At 42.1% G+C, this 13969-nt stretch overlaps 1 protein-coding gene across 4 annotated transcripts; it reads left to right on the top strand.

Moving 5' to 3' along the window:
• The first annotated feature begins 43 nt into the window (after positions 1-43).
• Positions 44-13960, top strand: mpv17 (mitochondrial inner membrane protein MPV17). Of its 4 annotated transcripts, none has more exons than XM_061929578.2 (9): positions 44-169; positions 629-787; positions 1233-1356; positions 8362-8477; positions 8539-8631; positions 8696-8791; positions 9624-9656; positions 9731-9783; positions 13321-13553. In XM_061929578.2, the coding sequence occupies exons 3-9, from the start codon at positions 1284-1286 to the stop codon at positions 13403-13405; spliced, it is 549 nt and encodes a 182-aa protein (XP_061785562.2). In that variant the 5' UTR covers positions 44-169; positions 629-787; positions 1233-1283; the 3' UTR covers positions 13406-13553. The 4 variants fall into 4 exon arrangements, with proteins under 4 accessions (XP_061785562.2, XP_061785563.2, XP_061785564.1 ...); XM_061929579.2 differs by lacking the exon at positions 13321-13553 and adding an exon at positions 11890-12295; XM_061929580.2 differs by lacking the exons at positions 44-169; positions 629-787; positions 1233-1356; ... (1 more) ...; positions 8539-8631; positions 8696-8791 and adding an exon at positions 8798-9363 and having other exon boundaries at positions 13321-13960.
• The last annotated feature ends 9 nt before the right edge of the window (positions 13961-13969 follow it).

Raw genomic sequence — 13969 nt, 5'->3', positions numbered from 1 at the left:
ATGGTTTGGCTATGTGCATTTTCTTATACCTTTGTATAATTGGCAACACTGTTTTTCATGAGACGAACACTGTTACAAATGTATTGTCAGTAGTTAAAATAACCATTCATCTCTGTCGAATGTATCCGCAACTGCTGCCTGTCAGTGTCATTGGGACATCAAGATGGGGGTAAGTTTATTAATACCGCTATTTAATTTTCTGTTGTTTTGATTGAAAACGAAAACTGAACTCTGTGGAACACCAACCGCGCTAAGTTTTTATTTATTTCATAGTCAAAAAGAACTTAACAGCCACTTACATAAACAAGTCCCACATTTGTATTTTTTATTTGTTTAAATACGAGAACAAAGTATTATTAATATTGAAAACAAAAACTGAACTATGTGGAACACCAACCGCTCAAATTTTTTGGATGCTTTTATTTATTTCATAGTCAAAAATGACTTAACAGCCACTTACATAAACAAGTCCTACTTTTGTATTTAATTTTTTTTTAATGTGAGAACAAAGTATTATTAATATTGAGTTGGATTTCATCCCTACAGAGTGCACTTGAAATTATTGAAGCCATTATAATTTGTTTTTGTTGTATTTTCTATTAACATGTTATATTTGTCACATTCGCAGAATAAAACAACTTTATGCTGCCTGGAATGTTTGGGTGTGTCACTAGGGGGCGAAAATGTTCCTTCTTGCACGGCGGAAGTGACGCAAGGTGTGTTCTTCACTGGCAATAGGAAATAAAGTGCAATGGGTACTGCGCGTTAAACATCCAGGATTTTACAGGTGAGGATTACTTCAACTATATTCTATTAACTTTACCTGTTTCGCACTTGAATTAAGCATCAAACCATACGAATGTTTGTAAAGTTTTGAGGAATATAACGGTAACAAATCTGATCACGTGAACCGGTTCATCAGAAGACGTTTTACTTTCTGCTGGGCGACGAATATCATTTAGACAGACTCATTTAAAGTTTGTTATGCTGTTTTTGCCAACATTTTTGTGTTACGTAAGGACAATTTTGGTCTTTAGTTTTAGTAACATCTCTTTCATTCGGCGCCCTGTCTACGCTAAAACGAGTTCGTCTGAGTGGAGAACAGTCACGTTGTTTCTAACTGTTAAGTGTCTTCACTGTTAGTTTGGATTATTTGTCCAACAAGTCTACCCGTTACCGTGATTAGTGGTTTTCAATATAATTTGACCAAATAACTCTGTATTTATGTATAGACGACACCAGAGAGTTCCCATTGTGCTCATTGACGTCTGTGGAGCAGAAAGATGGCGAGCTTGTGGCGGTCCTACCAGGTGCTAATGGGACGCCACCCCTGGACTGTGCAGATTGTGACTGCAGGTAAGAAGAGTGCATCCACACTTTCACGTTGTTCTGTGCACTGGATGAAGAGCAGTGTGGTGCATGCTTTTCATGACCTTGTGACCTTTTTGGCACTGCGGCCAAAGAACTTTGAGCATGTGTTTGCACGAGTTCACCACAAACACAATAATATGTTGTCATTCAACAAATGGACAGGAATCCCCACAGACAGTCTTTAAAATCTTGTAGAAAGCCGTTCTAGAAAAGTGGAAGGGTCATTCGATAATACACTTATAGTGCTGAACCAGTCAAAATTATTAATTGGCCCATCCATAGGAGCCGATCCCGTGGGTCCTCGGGCCCCGAAGCAATGCCGAGCACCCACGTGGGATTGATGGCGGATTCTTTCTCATCACCAAGCAAAAACCGCGCCTGCTCAGAAAAGTAGCGTCTGATTACCGCTCGTCCGAGCACCCGCTGGCAGAAATGTAGATCGGCGCCTAAGGGCCAATCAATTTTATTTCATTTTTGTACAAGGTCTCTAAGAGAAAAAAGGTTAATTTGAGCAACTGAACCAAATTTGACAAGAGTGAGTTTTTTGCGTAAAATCAGCATATACGTGAAGGATAGTGAAGTGAATTAATTAACTCATATTATGTTTTATGTTGTTGATTGGCAACACTAAATTGGCCCTAGTGTGTGAATGTGAGTGTGAATGTTGTCTGTCTATCTGTGTTGGCCCTGCGATGAGGTGGCGACTTGTCCAGGGTGTACCCCGCCTTCCGCCCGATTGTAGCTGAGATAGGCTCCAGCGCCCCCCCGCGACCCCAAAGGGAATAAGCGGTAGAAAATGGATGGATGGATGGCTGTTTTACATATGGTGAATGGTCATATTCAACTTGGAGAAAGCGAACCACCAGGTTTCAGTTAATAATGGTTCATTATATAATAAATTATGGAGGCTTAGTTGGACATTCGCATATGGACTGGGTTAACTGTCCCACGAGAAGAGGCAATAAATTCATACTTCGGAATGCAAAAGTGTTTGCTCTATCGTGGAGGAGGGACTCCATGTTTATCTGAAACGTTAACCTACAAGTTATGCTATACATCTGTTGTCTTCCCAAACACTTACACACAAACATCTCCTTACATGGTCAGGTTGTACTCTCCTGAATTAACACACACCCAGAAAGAAAAAGAAGGAATATCAATCAATCAATGTTTATTTATATAGCCCTAAATCACAAGTGTCTCAAAGGGCTGCACAAGCCACAACGACATCCTCGGTACAGAGCCCACATAAGGGCAAGGAAAAACTCACCCCAGTGGGACATCAATGTGAATGACTATGAGAAACCTTGGAGAGGACCGCATATGTGGGTAAACCCCCCCCCCCCCCTCTAGCGGAGACCGAATGCAATGGATGTCGAGTGGGTCTGACATAATATTGTGAGAGTCCAGTCCATAGTGGATCCAACATAATATAAGACTGTGGTTTGGCTCCTCCAAGTTAGAAGTGCCTCATTTTTTTTGACTTGACCTCCTCCATGTACTGCAGTCCTGTATAATGACGCTCGCTTGAAATAAAGCAACTTTTGGTTCAGTAAAGCGTCTCCAACGTCTCTTTTGATCCAGCCACACTGCCGTGTGTCACCCTTCTGTCCGGCCGAGGATGACAGGACCAGAAATACACATCAATAGCCACTTGTTATATATGCTAATAAGTTGACACAAAGAACATTACTGTCAACAAAAATCGTAAAAATATGTGCAAAGATTTTAACTGCCCTTCCCAGTCGTAGTTGAAATATCAAATATACAGGGAAGCCTGACTTGCAGAGGATCTGAATGATGCAACTTCACGTGGACTATGTGACTTGTGGAACATTCCGCATTTTATGGAGTGGGTAATGGACTAAGTGAAAACCCAGGACATTACTAAAATGTGTTAAGTACAGACATTTAGGAATTTAGGAATAACACAAACATGATAAAAATATAATGTTTCTGGAGGATTTATTTGATTATATTTCATGGTAAAGTCTAATTTTAGAAGGCGGATAACAGGCAGAAGATGTTATTTTTCTACTTAATTAAATCATTTTGAATTGTATTTAGTAAATATGCAATCAGATCAATGTGCAGAACACTTTGCTTAATAGAAACATGAGTTTTACAGTTAATTGTATTGTGTATTTATACATTTTATTTTCTGGAGATGCAAATGGCACCGGTTTGGTGGAACGGCCCAGAAGCTGTTTAAGCTGCAAATGGTCACGTTTTTCCTACTTGTCACTTCCTGAGAGGGATTGCAATACTTTTGAGCATGAAGTGTTGTTCATTTACCGTTACCTAACTAATACTTTCACTTTAACAGTCATGGAAATGTGCTGATTTTTCTTTTTGGTTATTTTTCTACGGCAGTGTATGTATGCAATGCAACTTCTCACCGTTAGATGGAGGCAGAGTGTCTTACATCTGCTGTCCAAACTCCAAAATTGGCATAATTATTGAATTATGACAAGAGTGAGGTTGGAAGTCATACTCCCTTAGATTTTGATATAATGCTTTTCTGGACACCAAAAGTGCTTGTATGGAGGGTCAAATGGGACAGAACAAAATAAATACATATTTAAATAATTACTTAAATATGTCAATTAATTACAATTGGAATTATAGGAATAAATGTGTTATTAAAGTGTCTATTTAATGTTAAATTATATTTTGTTGTATTTTTAATGCAGTAAGAATAAACACATTCTATATTTAACTATTATTTCAATATTTAATTATTTTGAAATGTAATTATTTTGCGATTGAATTATTTTATGTTTTAATTAATTATTTCACGATTTAATACATTTTTCAATTTATGAACCTGTGTTTCAGCACTTCATGAATTTATTTAATCTGTCAAACTCATCCATCCAAGTCAGTGGGCGGATCCCAACACCTGATTACACTACTTGTAGTGTTGCCAAACAACATTCAGAACAGATTTGTTAAAAGAGAAAGTAGCTATAATCTAAAAGCAACTGAGCTCTTTACTAAATCGACATTTAGAACAGGGATAAAGGAAAGAAGCATTTCAATCAACAGTGACAGTGAAATTAAAAAAAATCTACTGTATTAAAAATAATTTAGAAATCATGATGATGAAAAGATAGGGTTTAGAGTAAATCATTGTTTCCATGTTTATTTATTTTGTTTTATGTTATGAATGTATGTGACCAATATGATATAGCTAGTCTTCTGAGTTGAACAACAAATATAACTGTATGACTAGGGGCAGATATTACAAGTTTTTCTTCATTCTTCTTTTTTTCGTTCATTATTTATTTCAAATGTTGGGGTGATTGTTTTTGATTGACCTCAATTTAATTAAATAAAACAAACAAATACTGTATGTTGGTTGGCGGAGGATTATTTCGAACATGTATACAATTTCAATACGATACATCACTTATTATACATATTTTCATTTTTTTCATGTTGAACTAGTACCAGAGTGTAGCGGAGGAGTACTGGTCGATATCTTGGTCTGAAAGTGAGGAAATAACTCAAACAACTTCAAAAAATTTAACTGCTACAATCCCTGGGTCAGCAGGTCTTGCTTCCACATACTTCACAAGATCTAAAATATATACCACCAACTCCTGAAAAAGAGTATATCTTTCTTAGCTGCCATGTTTTCAAAGACTTCCAAAGTTCCAGGCTTCAGACAAAAGCAATCATTGAACTAGATTCCTGTTAGCCCCGCCCACTGACTTTGAAGGACGAGTTTGACGGATACAATAAATTCATGAAGCGCTGACACACAGGTTCATATAATAAATACATCATGAAATAAATAAAAATCTTACAATGATTAAATTGTGAAATAATTTAGTAAATATTTAAAATGAAATTGAAATTGATTAAATAATTGTCATAAAATTACTAATACATGTATCACAAATTTGTTTATTTAATTCAAATTTTAATTAATAAATGACAGTTATTTGCGCCAACAGCCTGCCCAACCACTACCAAACATTCATACACTAGTGTGGGCTGCAATGGGAGCAAGGTGGGTGAAGTGTCTTGCCCAAGGACACATTGGCAGTGACTAGGATGGCAGAAGCTGGATCTGTACGAGGAACCCTCAAGTTTCTGGCTAAATGCTCAAACCATCTGAGCCACGCCATCATCACCTAATTCTGCATAATTATGAATAAATTAATGTTTACATCAAGCTTATATTTCAGTACAATACAAATAGGTTGTATAAGATTAGTTTATAATGGGGGTGTCCAAACTATTTCCACATAGGACTACAAAAAGAAAAATGGGAGTATGCTTTGATACATTCTGTACATTAAAGATGCTAAAAGCAATCCAATGTCATTTCATGTCATTAGTCCTCTTGCACGTCAAGGTGCGTAGAGCCAACTGTGGCAACCAGGTCTCTCCATTTGAGTCTATTGTGGGCAAAGAGTTGAGCTTGTGCCAGAGTCACGTTACAGGCTTTAAGGCCCTGGGCTGTTACATCCAGCCAGTGGGTGCGGGGTACAATTTTGGGTCGTCTCCAGTCGACTCGCTGGGGAAAGCTACGTGGTAATTGGATGTTCCACAAAAAAGAGGGTGATGGATCAGGTGCCTCGCCTACATGGCGAGGCACCAGGGTCTTAGGCCAGCTTATCTTCAGGCCTAACTTTTTGGACTCCTCGTTGAACACACTGAGGGCTTTGTAGAGCTGGTCAGCAGGGTGGTGTCAGCTGCGTATTCAAGGTCCTTGAGGGTATAGTTACCAAGTGGCACCCCAGGGATTCATTCGCGGACACGTGACATCAAGTTTGATGACGCAATTAAAGTGTTGAGGAACCGCGACACAGCCCTGCCTTACCCAGCTGTTTATGAGGAACCACTCAGAGTCCCAAACTTTCACTCATATGCAGCTTTCAGCACCTTGGTCTCAAGAGTGTGGTGATTTTGGTGGGGGCTCCAAGGGACTTCAGGATGCTCCAGAAGGTCCCATGATCCACCGTGTCAAAGGAAGCCTTAAGGTCAATGAAGGCGATAAAGAGGTGCCGGCCCTTTCTGAACTCCTGGGCCTTTTCTATTATGAGCTGGAGAGCAGAGATGTGATCGATGGTGGGACAGTTGGCTATGAATCCGGCTTGTTTTTGGCGGCGTCCGCTTCTGGTTGCGGGTAAGACGCAGGTGACTGGGATGCGAATGACGAGTTTGCTGGAGATGGGAAGGAGGGTGATGCCTCTGTGGTTGCTGCAGGTCAGCTGATCTCTCTTGTGTTTTCAGAAGAGAAATATAATTCCCCACCTAATTAATAACTTGTGTGAGCCATAGAATGATGTTGTCGCCCCCAACCTTCAGCATCCTTGCTGTGATGGTACAAATGCCAGGAGCTTTGCTATTCTTGAATTCTGACGGGGCTGCTTTGACTTCAGCTGGGGATGATGGAGCAGTCCGAGTTAGTGGCGTAGTGGCTGGTAAGGGTGGGTTCTTTTGAGAACAGGAGAGCGGTTAAGGAGCTCACTGAAGTGCTCCTTCCATCAGTTGAGGAAGTCTGCTTCTTTTGAGAGGACGTTGCATGCACCGTCCTTTATAATGGGAAGCAGATCTGATGGGGGCCCGCTCCTTGGTGGAGGAGATTGAAAAGCTTGTTATTTTGGGAAGCTTACTCCATGGCTGTCACCTGATTGCTCCAGAATGTTTCTCTGTCGTATCGGATGGAGATGTTTCATTGGCTGTTAAGACGTTGATACAGGTCCATGTCCATGTCGTCGGTTGTTGACACTGTCCAACGTAGCTTGCAATATCCAGGGCTTCTTTTGGGCAGCTCTTGTTCTTCCGTGGAAGCCATGACGACCTCATTGGTGGGGCCAGTTCTTAGATTTCCTGCTGGTGAGAGCGCTAAATCTGTTAGCGATGGTGCATCTGTATCGCTCCACGATGGCTGGGTCTACTGGACGGGGGGAATCCAGCTTGGGGGAGCCATTGGCTGATGCTCCTGCCTTGAGCCTCAGCCACAGATCAGCAATCAATGGTCTGTGTTGCCAAACTGTGCGCCTCTGAAGACACAGCAGTTGGTTGATGTCTTCCAGCGGTGGGATATGTATATGTGGTCAATGGCCTTTTCGGTCTTTCCGTCGGGCTGTACCAGGTCCAGTGAAGGATCCGCATCGGGGGAACCATGTGTCGACCATACAGAGATTGGTGGCTCTACATAGATTGGGTAATCGTTGGCTGTTATCGTTGGTGGTGGTATTGATGAAGATTGGGCCTGTTACAGCTTGGAGGGTGGGATCATGTGTGGAGATTGTAGCATTGGTATCGGTGAGGACAATGACCATGTCCTGGGGGCAGGCTGCCATGATAGCATCTTGTAGCTGGCCCTTAAAAGTGTTGTTGGTCTAATCTGGGGTGACATCAGTTGGGCTATAAGCGACAATAACTGTCATCGTCCCATGTTGGTGTAAAAGACGAGAACAGTCTTATCACTGCGGTATAGCGGGAGGGTGAGGGCTACACCGCCTCCCCCATCATTCGTGCCACTCCAGAGGAAAAGATGGTCGCCGGCAGTGGTCTCTCCGGTTCCACGCCATCCAATCAAGTCATTATAAAGTATGCTAAGCTATCTCAACAAAACATCTAAGCTTTGCGTTATAGGTGAAATTAGTGTAATTTTTAATAATATGACTTATTGATAATAAATTGTCTTTTTAGAAAATGCAGAGGGTCAATAAAAATGAGCTGGGGTGTCAGAAATGACCAAAAATATTGTTTGTTGTGACCTTTTAACCAAAGGTTGCATCTTGTCACTTTTAACCGCGCCACAGTGCTTTAGATCGCCACGCGCCTGCTGAGGAAGTCGGGTCGCCATAGTAACCTGTTAGCCAAAGCAGGAGGAGGCAGGACATGTTTGCTCGTATAATGTTTGAAAGATCACCTAAGTGAGGACATCATTAAGTTATTATTTAAAAAAAAAAAAATACATCTAGCGTCGTTGTTGTGTTGTCTAACAAAACGGTGTTTTATTAGGCTCGCTAGTGGGCGTGGGCGACATCATCGCCCAGCAGCTAATTGAGCGGCGCGGACTTGCCGGTCACAACGTACGTCGCACCGCCAAGATGATGAGCATTGGCTTCTTTTTCGTGGTAAGTGTGTTTACCTTTCAGCCGGGTGACTTCTTAGTAACCGAGCACTCCTTCTTTGAAGGGTCCCGTCATTGGAAGCTGGTACAGAGTTCTGGACCGACTGGTGGCGGGAGGAAGCAAGAGTGCTGCGTTCAAGAAGATGACGGTGGATCAGGTGACTAGTAAAACTGTTGTTTGTTTGCGCAATGTTGCTGATTTGTGTGTCTGCATGTGTGTAGTTATGCTTCGCCCCATGTTTTTTGGGGGCCTTCCTCGCTCTTTCTGGCGTTCTAAACGGACTGACGGTGGAGGAGAACGTCGCCAAGATGCGCAGGGTGAGAATCATTCATGGGTACCTCCACCAAGGAAAAGGTGAAACACACAACATACACACACTTCAAGCACTGATGATACCTGATGTAGTACCCACACTGACCTTTGAGAGGCAGCGCTGTGCCAATACGGCTGATGGAAATCAAAGTAAAAGCTTGGCTAATTGTTAGCTTTTGTGTCCACAATTGCAATTATAATTATTAGCAAATACTTCCTGTGATGCAGCAAGAGATGTGAGAGGGAGGGGCAGAGCGTGTGTGACTCGTTTGCTCGCATGCATGTGTGTTTAAACATTGCGTCCACTAACAGGCTGATCAATTATTGACGTTAGGAGGCGGTGATGTCACAGAGGACAGCAAATAAACGACACAGCAGACGCTGATCAAACACGTTGTTGGGATTGGAGACAACTTTCTGTTTGACTGAGAGCAGGCCCCGCCCTTTCCTGTAGACACTCTGCCTCGCCGCCAGTCTGTGGACACTCGCTCTCTACTAAAACTTCGAGAATGCCACTCAGGAGAGCGCGGAACTCTCTGAATGTCCCAACAGTTGTAAACATGGACCACGCTGTAGGGTGCGCAACAAGCTTTTTTCCACCTCAGCGCCAACTGGTGTATCTGATTAGTCACTGTAGTGAAAGTGCTGTGTAAAAAAAAAAAATGTTAGTCGTTAATTAGAAATATGTTTTACTCTGAAAGGATCGAGGGTTAAATGTTGGCAGAATATTGGATTTTTGTTTTTAGACGTCCACATGTGTCACTGTGACCTTTTAACAACACGTGTGCGTTTGTGTGTGTGTGCATGTGCTGTAATGTACCTTTGTTGTTTTCACAGGACTATACAGATGCTCTCATCTCCAACTATTATGTGAGTTGTACTGCATTTGTAAGTGATATCCTTATAAGTTAAATGCCAACGTGTGTGTTGTTTGTGTGTGTCAGCTGTGGCCGCCTGTGCAAATCGCCAACTTCTACTTCATCCCGCTGCACCACAGGTCAGTCCTAAAAGACTCTTTAGCCCCCTGCCGCCCCTCCCAACTCCTCCTATACAACACGGCTAAACCACTTGCCATAACCTCCTGAAAACCAGTGTGCTCTGTAGTGAACATTTGTATTGGGCTATTTTTCCCCCAAATGTGTAACTCTGATAGAAGAAATGAACCTACAACAAATGTCCACTGTGGAGGATGCTGCTTCTCTGGATTTACATGATGTGGCTTAAGCAGGTACTATTTCTCGACCTTGCTGTTATAATCCTACAATACAGATATTGGCTGTCTAAACTTTTTCCACAAAAGTCCATGTAAAACTGAAGGATGCTGAGGCCATAAATAGCGTTTTTTCTATTTTTTACTATAGGGCGCACTGGATTATAGGGTGCATTAAAGGGGTCATATTATGAATTTTTTTCAAAATGTAAAACATTTCCTTGTGGTCTACATAACATGTAATGGTGGTTCTTTGGTCAAAATGTTGCATAGATTATGTTTTACAGACCATCTTCAAGGCGCTTTCTGACAGTCGCTTCAGGATGCGCCGTTTTGTGGGCGGTCTTATTTACGTGGCTCACCTTCGACAGCGTCTTCTCCCGTCATCTTTGTTGTAGCAGTGTAGCGTGCAACGATGGGAGTAGAAGAAGTGTCAAAAGATGGAGCAAAACTGTTTTAATGACATTCAGACTTTACTTAAATCAATAACGTAGCAGCATCTCCTCATCCATGGCTCACTAGTGCAACAACAACGCCGGAAATGTGTCTCGTGAAAAATCGTCCAACCGGAACGCTCTAATAACTAAATAACGAATAATGTAAACTCACTATACCGGTAGTTTTTAGCGTTTCCATAGTGAGATATAAATGAGAACTTTACACTACTTTATGTTAGAAATGGCAACAGCAGAGGGTGAATGCCCAATAACAAGAAGATAGTGAAAAAGAAGAAGCTTATCGACTATGGCATTGTCATGGACTACAGTGGCAGACCTGTGCAAATTTTCAGGACTTATGCAGATCTCAAATACGCATCAGCAGGTACTAGAAGGTAAGAAACGTTAGTTTTGCATAATATTGTGAAACAAAATGCCAGATACCCCGCCTTCCGCCCGATTGTAGCTGAGATAGGCTCCAGCACCCCCCGCGACCCCAAAGGGAATAAGCGGTAGAAAATGGATGGATGGATGGAAAATGCCAGATAATATGTCTGCTACTGGGTGCCATTTTTCGGTCCTTATACACACACACACCACAGTACTACTTGTATCTCTGACAACGGTAGCTTTAATCGGGCGACAATCCATCAAGCGGTGCGGCTTCAAAGTCATACTAACACATTTTGACAGATTTTTGAGTGCCGTGTGTAATGTTCTTTATTTTCAATGGAAAATGTAAAGTTTTGGTGTTGTAGACTGCAATATGACGCCAGTAAACATGTATCTCTTATATGTGACTACCATCTACTGGTCACACTTACATGGTTACACCATGTACCAAATACAATTGCTTCGAGGTCGGTAAGCACAACCAGAATAATTCCGTACATTAGGGGCACCGGGTTATAAGGCGCACTATCGATTTTTTAGTAAATGAAATGATTTTTAAGTGCGCCTTATAGTCCGAAAAATACGGTAATACACCTCATTAGCAGGGCCGTAACCAGGATTTGACAAATACAGAGAGGTACTATGCTGAAGATCAGCGTATTAACCAATTCTAGCATCACTAAAACATAAGTTTAAAAACTTTACATCATTTCAACTCGAGACCTTCTACTATGCATTTTCAGTCCTAGAGAGAGGCACTGGAAGTTAATGGTGGAAATCAGTAATAAAGACAAACTGTGGGTTGAAAATGTCTCCCTGTCGCACTTTGGACACCTTGATGATGTAAACCACTGCTGCTCACTGATTGGTCAAGCAGATTAAATACGCCACAGGAAATGACAACATGAAGCACGTTGGTTTAGGTGTGGATGCTGCATGCAGTTTTTTTTCGCCATAGTTTGCACTGGGCGGCCCTCAGTCTCCTCTTGGATAACATTAGCAGTAGAGTAGTGGAAATAATATTCTTCAGGTGTGGTCAACCAGAACCTTTTGATGCACACAGGTTGGCAGTGGTGCAGGTGGTCGCTGTGGCGTGGAACTCCTACTTGACCTGGAAGGCCAACAAAGAGTGACACACACACACAAACACAAACACACAAACACAATGTATTGTTGTTTCTGCTGCTGGACCAGAGAGAACTTTGCAAAGTGTAAAAGAGCCACTGAATCACTGCTGACACATTCAACACCTCAACATCTGAAGCACATGCAGTTATTTGTGGATCTTACACGCACACACACATTCACACACTTTCTCCTGGTTAGTTCCTGAAGAAACAAGTCTTAAATGATGTAGTTATTAAACAACTTGTCACTGAAACTGGAGGCGACGCCAGTATTAGTCCTTTTCCTTCATTTATTAAATGTATAGTGTTTCTGTCATGAGAATAAATTAAAAGGAAAAAGTTGCAAGTAACATCCATTATGTGCACCCCCATCAAACACAATCACGCACCTTCTTCCTGATGAAAAATTCATTTCTCAAGTGCTCTTATGTAAATGTTTAGCAGGCACAATAATAGTGTTTGACCTTATTTGAAATGGAATGTGTTAATGTGTGTGTGTACGCACACATTAACGCACATGATTCAGCACTGTGGACAGCTCCAATGTGAAAAAACACTGACGTCACACACAAATGTTTATGGCAAACAAATTCAGATGGATGGAAATATAAAAAAATATTCAAAAGTTTATCATGTCAGGATATGCAAAATCCTATGATGGTAGGAAAGTGCTGCAAACGTCTTTGACCTTAAGTGAGAGAGGGGGAGGGGGGGGGGAGCCCCCCCACTCCCGCCGCACGCCCCCACGAGGGCCCCTGTGGGACTTGCCTCCCCCTGCCCCACAAAAGTGCTCCACGACCTTCTCGTGTGTCCGCACTTCCTTCCCTTGAGGACCACGTCTCCCACATCCGAGCCGCGGACCGGGCGATGACGTCACAGGCTGCGTGGATAAAAAGCTACGTGCTGGCCGCCCTGCGCGCACATGCCCACGGACACTTCACCGCTGAGCTTTCGCGCACGTTCACCTGCGGCAAGTAAGTGCACGCTCACCTGCTCTACTTCCGGCTATTGTCAGGTTAAAAGACTTCGCTGCAGTTTTACTTAACTGCTTGGCAAAAGAAAGTCATTGCTGTTATATTGGCATTATCAAAAATTAAAATTTTATTTTATTTATTAATCGTATTTAATTGTATTTTATAGCTTCATAAGCATCAAAAATTAAAACGTAATTTTTGATAATGCTTATAAAGCTTTAATATGGGTTATTTGACTATAGAATATTCTTTTTTTCAAACACTTTGCAACCCCATCAAAAGCTTTACTGAAGTTTGTGCAAGGCATAACGTTATACTTTAAAATCTAAACTAAGTGAGCGTTGTTGTACTTGAAATTGGTGCCAAATTAAATATTCATGCATGTGATTGCAGCCATGAAATCAGCGTCGCTGCTTCTGCTCCTCTTCTCCTCGGTGCTACTCCCTCCCGCCGCCAGCAGAGGGCGCCCCCTCCATGACAACAGCCTCCAGCCAGGCCAGGTGCTTCTCAGGGCAGCTTCAGCCGGGGACAGCACTGCCGCCCGCCTGCTGGGCTTCAGCATCCACAAACCTTTTCTCAGGAAGGAGGATTATGATGGTAATGATGTTGAAGCGGAGGAAGGGCAGCTTCAGAAGCGCAACGAGGACGCGCCAATCTCCATCGACTTGACCTTTCACCTCCTGAGGAACATGATCCACTTGGCCCGGACGGAGAAGCAGAGGCAGAGGGCTCAGTTCAACCGCAAAGTGCTGGACGAGGTCGGCAAGTAACAGTCATCACGCCGTCACCGTCTTCCTCTTTTACGCACGCTCACTTCCTCTTAACGTAAATATTGTACATAACATGAATATTAGAGATGGAAATGTGAAGGTTTATGTCACATGATGAATGTCTGTTGAAATGATTAAAGCAGTTTTCACAATGCAAAATTTGAACAACATGTTTTTTTCCTCACTCAAGTGTAGCTGTATTGACAATCAATGACAAGATCGACATGTGCGCTTACTACAGTTTTGTCTTTTCAAATGAACCAAAATGTTAT

This window comes from Nerophis lumbriciformis, linkage group LG34 (genome assembly GCF_033978685.3).
Source record: "Nerophis lumbriciformis linkage group LG34, RoL_Nlum_v2.1, whole genome shotgun sequence".
NCBI lineage: Eukaryota > Metazoa > Chordata > Actinopteri > Syngnathiformes > Syngnathidae > Nerophis > Nerophis lumbriciformis.
The sequence above is the reverse complement of the archived record's forward strand: the minus strand, read 5'-3'. Positions and strand labels throughout refer to the sequence as shown.

Bases quoted from the DNA above. Each gene is read 5' to 3' on its own strand.
- mpv17 (XM_061929578.2), top strand. From the start codon at position 1,284: ATGGCGAGCTTGTGGCGGTCCTACCAGGTGCTAATGGGACGCCACCCC. The intron at 1,357-8,361 runs GTAAGAAGAGTG...GTGTTTTATTAG, and splicing joins TGTGCAGATTGTGACTGCAG to GCTCGCTAGTGGGCGTGGGC. The intron at 8,632-8,695 runs GTGACTAGTAAA...GCATGTGTGTAG, and splicing joins AGAAGATGACGGTGGATCAG to TTATGCTTCGCCCCATGTTT.